This window comes from Pyxicephalus adspersus, chromosome 7 (assembly GCF_032062135.1).
Source record: "Pyxicephalus adspersus chromosome 7, UCB_Pads_2.0, whole genome shotgun sequence".
NCBI classification, from domain to species: Eukaryota; Metazoa; Chordata; class Amphibia; order Anura; family Pyxicephalidae; genus Pyxicephalus; species Pyxicephalus adspersus.
In genome coordinates, this window is record NC_092864.1 from 28,977,792 (window position 1) to 28,991,053 (window position 13,262).

Sequence of the window (13,262 nt, forward strand, 5' to 3'; positions counted from 1 at the left end):
TAACAATAAAATGCAGATAACTGGTTGGGAAATTTCTATATTTCTATCTATAGCAATATATATTTTGTGCTCAAATGTATTCATAGAAGTTAAAAGATGCGCGCACTTGAAACCCAGGATTAACACTTATCTATAAAGGTGCCACATGTCATATTTAAATGATGAATTAGGAACTTTTTTCAGGTGCTAATTTTAATAACTTTCATTTCTTAACAACAATTCTTTATTTTACAAAAATAAATTTATCATAGAAATATTTATCTTTCTGCATGGAGGATTGTTTGTTGAAAATGGCCTTTACATTGTGGATCATACATGAACAACCTACGTTCAACAATAAGTAAACCAAAAGTAGATAATATTTAGACTTCTAACTTCCAAACACACTTAATTTTATTCTTACCATTTATAATATTTTAATAAATAGGATGTATTAAAGGAACTCTGATGCCAGTCTCAAAATTCCAGAGGAGGCAGATTCTGCGAAATGCATCTATATTGAGACTGGATATATTTTGCTTCTATATTTGTAAAAGATATAAACCTATGTCTATCTTTTTAATGTGTAAATAAATGTATTTTATTCAAATTTGAAGTATGTGATTTGATAGGAAGGTGCCTTTAAAGGTTATTCGGATAGATGCAAATATTCCAAACACGCTTATTCTTTTGTATCAGTAATAATTTTGTTGCTGATGTTTTGTAATCCCCATTCTCAATGTGTTTTGCCTCAGCTTCTTTAAGAAAACAAGTAAGAACCAGAACTGAGTATGTAAAAGGTAATAACAACCAAATGAATACATAGTAATACAACTAGTATCATTTAAAACTATGGATCTGATGATAAAAGAACTGATAAACAAGCATAATATTACTGACCTATGGACGGTAAAAGTGGGAAACACAGTGCAATCATAAAAGTACCTATTATGCCTCAAAAAAAAAAAAAAAAACAATATATAATAAACAGTTGCGTTCTGAATTTTTGAAGTATGTTCAAAAGAGCAAATAAAGCTTAACCTTTGTATAAAAGCCTCAATTTCCATACACTCAAATACAAAATACATTGTGTAGGGAACACTACACAATCTATTCCAAATCAAAACATGATGAAACACGTATCAAATGTGGTATTCCTTTACTAACAGTGAAGAAACGGTAATAATAGTCTGTTCAAATAATAGCAGTATGTCCAATCGCACAGCAGTATCTCACATTTACTGTATAAACTGAAAAATGTTTGCAGATTTGGATCACCTACCTAAAACTTAGTTGTATAACCAGTGTTTCTCAGAACCGCTGCACATCTGTGTTGCATGGAGTTTGCCCAACTTCTGGCACCTGTGAACAGGTATTCCAGCCCAGGATAATTGGACTACATACTACTCTGCTTGATTACAAAAGTAAAGAAAGTGCAACCAAATAGCAAAAATAGAAAGGTTGGCACCTATGTGGCAAGGCTAGAAAAGGCACAACATATCCATAGATACCCAATACTTTTCCTAATTCACTTTAAAACCTAAAGCTCACTTGTCATAATGAAAAATTCCCTAAAAGGTTAATTTTGCACAGATAAAACCACCACAAGAACTGACTGCCTGATGTTCTGCCATTGTCAGCTTTCTGGTTACCTGCAGTGCCTAGTGGTTCCTCCTGCTAACCTCTGTGTTACTTTAAGACATGGTTAGAGGGAAGAACCCCTGAGCACCAAGGAAACCCAATTCCTTTTCATTTTTAGACCCCACTGGGTGACATTTGGTTTGCTACAACAATATGTAATATAAAGATGATTTGCTTGGACTTACCGTGGAACTTTGGGCCTACGGTAAATTTTTGGTGTTTTTTTTCTTAGTTTAAAAATGAATGTAAATATTTGCAACTGGTGCACATCAAAGCATTTGCAACGGTAAAAACTCTCTAAACCAATTGTTTACCCAGCCATATGGTTTGTATATGGTGGCTGTGGTTGTCAACAACCAATGAGGACACTGCCAGAACCAACCTTCAAATAGTTGCTAGTTTAAATGGCAGGCAGTGTTTCCATTGGCTAGCTTTTTCTAGAGGAATCACTACCCATGGCAATCACCAACCAATGGGAAGCTGCTCAAAACTAGCTACAGGTCATGTAGGTGGTCAGGAGCAATGTTGCCAATCTAAATTCCAAAGGCATTCACACTCTATGCTAAGACCTATTGGAAATGGCGGGGAAGATGTACTTTGTGCTGGTCCAAAAGCGGACAGATGAAGGAAATTCTTTCCCAGAGGTAACTGCTTAACTAGTTTATGTTACAGTTGGCAAGGTAAGCATCATTTTGTGTTTGCCTTGAACCAATTTCAGAAAAATTCAGACCTGGGCAGATTTATTTATTACTCGGTTTTAGAAGAGTACATAAGGGTTAGAACTGTTAATGTCCCAAATTCCATTCTGTCCCAGTGAAAACCTTTCCCTGCTGTACGGCCATCACAAGAACAGGCAGTATGGAGAAGACCACCTCCAAGGAGTCACAGATACAAATAAAAATCCCATCCCACTCTATCCACTCCATCTATTGATAAAATAAATAGCTGGGTAATAAAAACAATGTTCCTGATTGGTTGCTTTGAGTTTGTCTTTAAAAACACACAGTGAGCTCTGTTGGAATACACAGATTGTATGTTTCGCTTGTTACTAAGCCATGTAATTACTTTGTTTTCCAACTCTTCAGGGAAGTAATTCACAACCCACTTTAATTATTTTTGGCAAGGCTGTGTTAACAAACAGTGTTCGTGTTAACATATTGTAGAGGAAGTTTGTTCGGTACCAAACTCAGTAATTACTCTTCGCCCAAACTGCCCACTGCGCCCATCCGGTGCTGATACTCAATACCCCGGCAGGAAGTGGGGGAGGGATAGCTCCCACTCTGTCCCATGGCTTGGCTAATTATGTGCATTGTGCATATCACACAGGAGGTAAATGGAAGAACATTTTGGCTGCTACATCTGCAATGAACTGTACAATATTTGGATATCATACTTTTTACTGAAATTGGCTTTTAATGTCTGTGCAGATTTGCATATGGATGGAAGATCTGTTGTTGTGTTTACTGCTACACACATTATAAATATATGTAAAAACCTGTGGTACCTGTATACCCAGCAAATCTTCTCTATTTCTTTTCCTCAATGCATCTCTCTCTTCTTTATTTCTCCTTTTCTCTCATTGTTCCTCTTTCTTTCCCCTCCTTACCCCTATTTTCTTTATCTAGCTTTCTCAATTCTTCCTATTCCCCATCTGCCCCAATTTGTACCTCTTCCCCCCTTCTGCTTTTATATACCTTTTTTCTTTCTATTTCAGTGCCTCCTTCTTTTTCCTCCTTTTCCTCCTTCCTTCCCTCTCTCCCACTTCACTCTTCTCTTTCTCTCTATAATAATATTTGCCCCTCCTGTTACTCTTTTTCTCCTTTTATCTCTTCTTTTTTTCTTCTCTCCCCCACTTCTCTCTCTTTCTCGCTCTTCTCCTCTTTGCTCTTCCTTCCTCCTCACACACAGTACAGATTTTTCTATGTCTCGTTTGCATTTACTCAATTTTCACACACCAGCCACTTTCTGCATTATATATATTTACCCGTTTAAAAATTATAGGTTTATCAAAGTTTGCTAAGAATTTCCTGCAAAACACAAGTCCTAAAGACATCAAATAAATCTCAGCCAGATCTTGCAGCAAAGAAAAAGGAATGCAATACAACTGTGACTTTCACACATATTAATGGATTGTAAATGTGAAATAGATGGATGGTAAATGTTTTTTTTTTTCAAATTGACAAGTTCTAAAAATTGCAATGGGAATATACCAGAACTGTATATATAAATAAAGATACGTATGAACGACTTCTATAATTAGGCACCCGGAAGAGGTAATACACATTGGGGGATGGCATGAGTCTGACGCAGAATTGATGTTTACTAACAGCTAAATGAAGTTTTAAACTAAAAAAAAAAGAATTCAGTGAATGTGCAATTTCTTTATTAATTAATAAATAATCCTGATAATAAGTAATAGGAAAACATACATGTGACGTTTTCTAAACATGGATTTAACTTAACTTTAGAGGCTACTGAACACTGAAACATTCTGATAACCAGTGATATGTGTCTGATGTATTAGCACTTGTTGCATTTAGATCTTTTCGATTTTTTGTCTTTTTTTATGTATTTTAGGTGATTCTCCATAACAAAAATTAAAGAGGAACTAAACTCAATAACTGTAAAAAAAATATATATACTTATCTTCAATCCTGCAGGGCAGTACAATCCCTGTCCTGCATCATGTCCCACGTCGTCCCGGCATCCGTCCTGGACCCGGCACTCTGGGCGCCACCAACTTCTCTTCTACTTCCTGTATTTCATCCTACATCACCTGACCCAGGAGCAAGATCAGGTAATGTAGGATGAAAAAAAATTGCCGATCTCACTGCACATGCGTGAGATTGGCAATTTTTTCTGTTAAAGCAAAAGGGCTCTTTCTGCACATGCCCAAGATGCTCGGGCATGCACAGAAGGAGTGCCCATGAGCCTCCCGGGATGCCTGACGTAGGTATTCCTGGAGGCTTTCTGCTCCCATTCATTCTCGACCGCCTAAGCTATTGAGAATTAAGGGGCGGTGCTGCACTTTTTTTTTTTTTAAAAAGGGTGTTGCACCTAAAAATAAAAGAAAAATCTGAATGTTATACCTTACATAAAAGGGTTGTCTACCCTTTTATGTAAAGTGAAAATTCTGAGTTTAGGTACGCTTTAAGTGATTTATCAAGTAACTAGATATATACCACCCTTCATGTGAAAATTACAGGTGAGCCACTTCATAAGTCCCTCCTGCTGGTATACAGCACATTATCAGGAACATATGCCTTTTCCTTTTGCTGGTACCAGCCTTTGGTTCATCCCACTGCCAGTCTGTTTATCTAACAGAGCAATGGACAATGCCGAGTAAATGCAAGATACTTTATCATGTGAATGTTCCCTCTTCTTCCTTTAATGCATCTTTGAGAACCTGTGTGACCAATCACCAGGCCAGTGCTATATCATGTGGGGTTTTAGAGGGTCATTTTTGTAAGCTCTGAACAGAGCTTTTTCACTTTGCTCTGGTGGATAAAGGTGGTGGCAGAGTAGAGAATAAGAAGATTTTATGTACAAATGTATATTAAATGGGGGTACCTGGTTTTCCACTCAGTGACTAGAGTGTAGGTTTCAGACATGGAGAATATACTGGTGTGGAGCCAAATAGACCACTTTGGAAGTTCATAGCAATGATGGTGGTAAAGTAACAATTTGCTCAATGAATCAGATATGGTTTGTAAATGCTTGGATGCTGCTTGGTATTGGCCAAAACATTGCAAAAACATCAAAGATTAGTGCATTCTTTTTCATAACTCATAACCTGTTAGACCTATCAGGGCTCCCATCAAACATTTTTAGGCCCCATACTAAGTAAACCTTTTTTTTAAAAAAGTTTTTTTTAATGGGGCTCAGTACAGTACCCTTTGCCCCCTTCCTGTTGGCAGCCCAGAGACCTTCACTATACAATCAGCACCTGCACCTGTATATTACATCTTCAGTACACACCATCACATTCCAAAACCAAGATCATGAAGTTGGATTTGCCCCATTGTCTTCTGGGTATACCGTCCTCAGCTTTTCTGGAATGGCATTCCATAAGATTTTGAAGCATGTCTCTGCAAACGTGGGTCCATTGACTGAAAAGATCATTTCTAAGGTCAGATACTAATGTTGAAGGAGAAAACTTTGATGTTCTAACTTATCTCAGAGATGTCCTTTAGGGCTGAGACCAGGTCAATAAATGTCTTTCAAACCAAACTGGTTAAGCCATGTATAACTCTGGCTTTGTACACAGGGACACAATCATACAGGAACAGGAAAGGGTCGACCCCAAACCAAAAATTTGTAAGCATATAATTGTCTAAACTGGATTTCTTCTGTACGCTGTATCATTGAAAATACCCTTTATGGGGGACACCTGAACCTGTACAGCAATGTGTATCAGCTAGAATAAAGTACACATGCAATTATTCTCAAAATATTGTACAGATAGGTACCAAAAACTGACAAATCTATTGTCTTATGGTAAATACCCATTTACATATATTCCATTATTACTTTAGATATGCAATACATATACTAATGTAATTCAATACAAACCAACATGAACTTATCCAAGCTACAGTGCAGCCGAAGATCTCTGAACCAGAACACTCGGATGACACAATATACCGGTAGTCTGTATGATAAATGAGCTGCATACGAATAGTGTTTAGGTCATTTTCTTGCCTATTTGTCCATCAACTCAAGAAACTGATCATTGACTATTCTGTGATTGGCTGCAGACAGTTTTTAGATGTAAAGGGGCTGATTTAGAGCCCATGTACACCCACTGACATATGTAACTAATCATGCACAAATATATCATGCAATATTTGTGTATTCCGTTTCATTTGTAAGTCCATTTTTTCTTTTAGAATGAGCTCCTAATACACAGTAACAGGTTCAGGAAAGTTCTTGCAGCTTTTTAATGTTATCCAACATAAAACATGATGAGCGTTGTGGTTAACTTATGGAAAGGGTGTGTAGCCACATATTGTGATAGTAATATTGGGATTTATTGCGCATTAATGGCACCGGATAAAGTTCAGTCCAGTAACAAACTGAGAGATTTAAAAAAGGCTTTGCTGACCTCACTATGAACATACTAACTGTCTGGCTGTTTCTGATTTTATTATTGCCTGGAGTTCCTTTATAAAATCAATAAAAAATGGAGCAAAAGGAAACAAAGGCTTGCTTTGCAAAGTTATTTTTGCTCAGCTAATGGACAAAGCTAACACTCAATTATATGCAAGTAATTGGATGATTATCATGAAGGCTTTTTATTCTTAATCATTAAGCTCGCTGGTCATTTTGTTGGGTAGGAAAACACCGTACAAGATATCGTACAAGCATGCCACAAGTAAGGCCAGAAGACACTCATCACTTCTGGGCTTCGTATTCCTTCCATGGACTACTGAAGTCTCCGGATCAGCATGAATCCCAGGCAGCTAGCATTTCCAAATGCAAAGTTCAGGGATGCCAGGCTGGGTACAAGTTATCCAGAGAATGGAGCAAAGATCAGTTATTGATGCTTATATGATAGCAGCTAATAACAACCTCATCTTAATATTTGTTTATTATATTAAATGTAATTGATTGGTTGCACTGGCTGATCCAACTTTTCAATCATTCTTAAAAAGAATCTATTGGGACAGAAATAAAGAAAATATAAAGCATTTGTTTGAGTGATCCGTACTGCCACATCAGATGGTTAAGATCTACAACTGTCTGTCTTTGCTGGGATTTGTAGTCCCCCAAAAGTTATAGGTAAGCAGTGCGCAGGAGTTGGGGATCTCCGGTCATCTAAGGACCAGACAGAACCCTCTAAAGATACTACAAGAACCGAAGCTTTTGTCTGACTGACCTGTAACCTTCTCTGCACCAAACTGTATCAGGATGATCAGGTCCTGCATTTGCTGGAATTTGTAGTCCCCCAAAAGTTATAGGTAAGCACTGTCTAGAAGTTGGGGCTCTACGGCACTGTAAGGACCATACAGACCTCCATAAAAACATTGAAGGTGAAAATTGTATTAGTAACCTACAATGTGTTCTGCAATAGACTGTAATGAACAGTAATGAAGTCTCTACATCTGCTGGAATTTGTAGTCCCCCCATAGGTAGTAAGATAAGTACAGCCCAGATGTTGGGGCTGTACAACACCATAAGGGCCAGACAGACCCCTATAAATACAATAGAAGAGCTGAAGCTTTTGTTTAAGGGGTCTGTACCTTCCACCACACCCCACTGGGATTTGTAGTCCCCCAAAAGTTTTAAGTAAGCATTGCGCAGAACTTGTGGCTCTACAGCACTAAGAACCAGGCAGACCCCTCTAAAGACACTACAAGCTAAAGCTACTGTAATTTTCTCTGCACCAGATTGTAAAGAATCCCATAGCTCCATGTTTGCTGGGATTTGTAGTCCTCCCCAATAGCACTCCCCAAAGGTTGGGGTTGCATGGCAATCTAGGGACCATATAGACAATGCAGGGGTTGAAGCTTTTGTACGAGTGGACTGTAACTTACTTTAAAGAACAAGTCTACATTTACTGGTATCTGTAGTTCCCCAAAAGTACCTGGGGGGTTTACGGCACCCTAAGGACCAGAGAGACCCTTTTAAAGCCAGTTTTATGAATAAACACCCCACGCCCCCTCATACACACACACACACATATTGCCTGCCTAGAAATACACAATGCTAGATTAAAAAAGGGTTTTGAATTTTGCATTTGCATTTTTTTTTTTTTTTTGAGAGGGGGTGAACCTCTCATACATTTCCCTGGTAATACCCATCTTGGTAATGAATATGCCAATTCCATCTCCCATTTACAAGATATTCCCAGGCAGAAAAATAAATCTCATCTTGTACACACAGAAAGGAGATACATTTCCATGTGTTAATTGAATCCCTTTACTTCTGTTTGGGATAATAATATTATTGGATCTATTTCTGCATTACATTAGCTGTGATCATATATGCTATAACAGTACAGCTTGATGGTGTTTTTAGAGCAGGGTGCTAATTAGCACAAAATGCATGATTTCTTTCGGTTTGTTTTGCAAGGGATATCTCCTTACGGTGCACAAAGATAAAAGGCTTCTCTTATTTTTTCTAAAGACACTTTATCCAGAGTATAATCCATTCTGTGTTTCCTAAACTAGGCTGCACAGTTCAACATGAACCTGCAAAAGACCAACAGTGACCTCTAGTGGTTGATTTGTCACAGTGCAGGGGTACACAAATTCTAAATTCTGCTGTAAAGTAAAGATTGATAATGCCCTAAATAACCAGTTGTTGCACATCCTAAAAGTAATATTAAAAAATAAAGTAATTGCACATTAAAATGCATTAGGATATGATGCCCAGAGTAGGGAATGCACTCATGTCCTAAAGTTAGCAGTTTAGTAAAGAAGCCATAATAGCATTAAGGTATGCATGACATGTTGACACTTTCTTTTTATTAATAATGTCAATATATTACTGTGATCTTGGCCCCTGACCATTTTGATGCTTCTTTTACATCTAACACCCATTGCATTTCAAGAAAGCCTCCTAACCTAGACTAAAGCATTCTAACTGAATACTTCTAGTATGACATTGGTGGGGACTGCAGCAGCTTCATGGCTGCACAAGTGATGGGAACTCATAACCACACATTAAACTTCAGAGAGTTAGATATCAATGCAAAGATCCTTATACTTTACAGGAGAGAAGAGAAGAATCCTATCCAATCAACATTCACTTTCCATCTTCTTCTTAACCCTTTTAGCAGCTGGACAGTTCCATGACCATCAAAACATTTCACTACAGTGGTGCAAAATGCAAACTTCCCCAATACATCATGGGGCAGCCTGCAGATCTCTATTGCTGATATATCAGCAAGTACGCTATAGCTCAGCAACATAACATCAGCATTTAGGATTCACATAATCAGCAATCTATTGGGCTCATTGGTAATCACAGATGATTTGCAGGTTGCACTGTACATCCTCTAAAGCAATAGCAATCAATCAATGTGCACCAGGAATGCCAGCAGCTACATAGGAGTTACCATTCATTGCCTTCTACCTATTCAGTACAGGAACATAAATATACACACACAGCCTTGATATGCACTCAGAGCAGTCAGAGAGCAGAAATTAATATATATTCCTCATATATATTATATATATATATTTATATATATATATATAGTCCACCTAGACAGGCAACTTTAGACCAAGCTGCCAAAGACCCTTCCCCCTTTTACCATCCCCAGGTGAATGTGCATTACACCCATGACTTACAGTTTGCAGCTGTTGATCCCAGGGGCCACACAGCAGACAGCACACACAGAAATGCCCCAAACAAGGTTGCACCAGAATCCATTGTATTTTGTGTTCTGCTCAGGTAGACAGCACAGTCTGTGTGGATTGTATCCCAGATCTCTGTGTCTTGTGCTACTCTGACAATCCTTTGCTCTCAGCAGCATTCAGATAATCCAGGCTGGGCTGCAGACTTCCTCTGCACAAACTCCTTAAAGAGAACCATCCACAAGCAAGAAGAAATAGCAGCCAGAGAGAGGGAAGGAACAGCTTCCAGTGCTGGAGGAAGATTCAGCACTGAGATGGTGGACAGCTCCTTATAGGCACTGAGCACTGAGCTCTCCACCCACAGCCTGGAGCAGCTACACCCACTGTGCCTGGGAGAAGGTGGCAGCAGCATACAGAGCTGGCACTGTGCAGGGGGGTCACAGCCAGCACAGGGATCCAGGGACTCAAAGATTCTTCCTATTTATTCATGCTTTGTGATCTGCACCATTTATTGCTGCCTATAAATCACCTAACAGCAGATTTGACTGCTGCACAGTCTGCACACTGCTTATCTATGGGAAGTCACTGGAGAGAAGAGAATTTCTGCATGGAAAGCTGTATTATAGAGTTATAATGTGCCAGTGTATTATGTATTGTATACCAGGGAGAAGGAGGTCAGGATCATTGGTATTTTTAGCATAAGTGTGTCTTTTGGTGTGCAGAACTAATCAGATGAATAAGGAGAAGCATCAGTTGAAGGTATACTGCACACTGTCAGTGTAGAAAAGGTAATCTGTGTCCCTATCTGCCTGTGAGTGGCTTATCTAGAAATACAGAAGAGTATCTAGAAATACAGAAGAGAGAGAGCAGAAGGCCAAGTGGTATATTCTCTGTATCACTTTTTTAACCTTTCTTTCACAGTATAGATCTTTGTCCCAAAAAAAGTTTAAATACTGAAATCCTTCTCTCATCAAATCAAATACTCTGCATGTTTTATAAGGTTTACCTTTTTTTTACCTTCCTCCGGATCAACTGTCCATCTATGGTTTTATCTATGATGTGTTGGCTTGTAATATGTTTATTTCTGTACAGGTTGAACTTGATGGACTTTTTTCAACCTATAAATTTGTGAGGTTTGTTTTAAATTTGCCTTGTTTGAGGTAATGTTTCTGTGTTCTTCATCTTAGTTTAATATCTATGATATCTACCTTTATAAATTATATATATATAATATGCGTGTATATATATTTAGACACACCCTCTCATTCGTTTGTCTTTTTTATTATTTTCTGTATTGTAGAATAATTTTAAGACATCCAATCCACGGAGCTAAGGAACACACAGAATTATGTTGTAATCAAAAAAGTGTTAAACCATATGAATATGGATATGTTTTATGAGTTGGATTCCTCAAAGTCACCACCTTCTGCTTTGATGACAGCTTTGAACTCTATTGGCATTCTCAAAATCAGGCACATGAGGTCTTCACATGGAGTGGTTTGTCATCAGCCTTTAAAGCGTTTCCAAGGGTGCTGAGCACTTGGCTGCTTTGCCTTCACTCTGTGATCCAATTCCTCCCAAACTCATTTGGGTGTAGGTTGGGTGATTTTTGAGGCCAGGTTATCTGACACAGCACTCACTCCATCACTCTCCTTCTGGGACAATTAGACCAGGTATAGTCTGGAGGTGTATTTGGGGCCATTGTCCTGTTGAAAAACAAATGGTGTAACAATAGTTTAAAGAAAATCTAGCATCAGTACAGATGTCCCATGGCATGATTTAACAATCCACCATGGTGCATCATAAATTTTTTAGGTATCTGTACTTAGCTTAAAAGCATTAAATACATTTGTAACTGGCGTGATTTTATATAAATTGGCAAACGGGGCACAGGGTAACAATCATATTGGGGTCACTTGCCAACCCTTTGACAAAACCCATTTTATAGGGTGCTCATTTGTGTCTGTCTATCTTTCTAGTTTAAATCACCTAGGAGTTCAAGAGACGATTTTTAGGCTTTTTTGCTCCAGTGTCATTGGAAGAATTATAAACCCTAGCATCAGGGGTCAGTGGGAGTAAAAAATGCCCCCCCCCCCCCCCCTAAATAATCGATTGTACGAATGATGTCTGTGGGACATAAAAAATTCCCAACAATTGTTGTCCTTGTTTTAGTGAAATGGTGCTTCTATGTTAGTGGGAAATGTTCCCAGTCCTTGAAGTTTAGAGGTCACTTACCTTGTAGGCCCCATGTCCCACACCTATATTCACAGTGACATCACAGTTTGGACCAGATAGTCACCATCAAGAAGTAAATCATTCCATCACCATCCATCCATTCACTGCATCATTGCACACAGTGACTCCTACCCCAAGGTCTTCTCTTTACAGGGCCAGTCTATATCAACCAATGAGCCATAACTTATCTGAGGATCTTAGTTTGGGGACCACTGCTACTATCTGAAGGATACACAGGAAAGTGAATATTTATTTGTTAAAAATATGAGAAAATGAATAACATCAAATTTTACACTATATTGGTGTATATTTAACACTGCTCTTATTTACCTATTATTCACATTATTTACACATATATATATATATATATATATATATATATAAACATACACACAATTTGCATGTTATACACAAACATACATTCAAACTGAACCTTACAAACAAACAAACACACAATTCCACGTCGTAAATGTAAACATACACTCTACATATATACAATCTGCACATTACAAACACAAATATACACAGACAATCTTCACATTACACAACAAAGATACACACAAATTTAAACTTGCACATTAATGTACACACATAACTGCAATGCATACATATTCACAAGCATATCTGCACCATGCATACAATCAAAAGTCCGCCTACACTTGAGTCCCAGCATACCTACAGATGAAGCAATGAAGTCCTCTTTGCTCCACATTCTTTTTTACTGTACACAGAGAAGATGGTGGGCAGAGCCTAATGTAGTGCAGTGCTGTGTCCATGTGCCCAGTGCGGTGTCCATGTGCAAATCCCTATATATCCCAGAGAATATAGGCATGTAAGGGGAATTTACTGGAGGTCCTTAGGAATGAGTGAGCCCTGGGCAATTTCTTTGCCCAAATTTTTAAAGTTGTCTATACATCAGACCTAAAAAAGGGGCAACTGAGGATGAAAGGACAGAGGGATTCAGGCCCAGAGGGCCAGGCATTCATAAAGAGGGGGACTTGGAATACTGAAATAACACATATCGTATAGACTGACCCTATGAATTCACCCCCAAACAATTCACTCACTCTAGGAACTTCTTTTGCAATATATAACATGGCATTA

General features: G+C 38.3%; 1 protein-coding gene across 1 annotated transcript in view; it reads right to left on the bottom strand.

Moving 5' to 3' along the window:
- Window positions 1-10,296, bottom strand: part of LOC140336023 (contactin-associated protein-like 5) — a 221,896-nt gene extending 211,600 nt beyond the window's left edge. The window contains exon 1 of the mRNA XM_072419077.1: window positions 9,918-10,296. Within this exon, the coding sequence (XP_072275178.1) occupies window positions 9,918-9,999 (82 nt within the window). The 5' untranslated portion in view covers window positions 10,000-10,296. The remainder of the gene's footprint in view (window positions 1-9,917) is intronic.
- Between the last annotated feature and the right edge of the window lie 2,966 nt (window positions 10,297-13,262).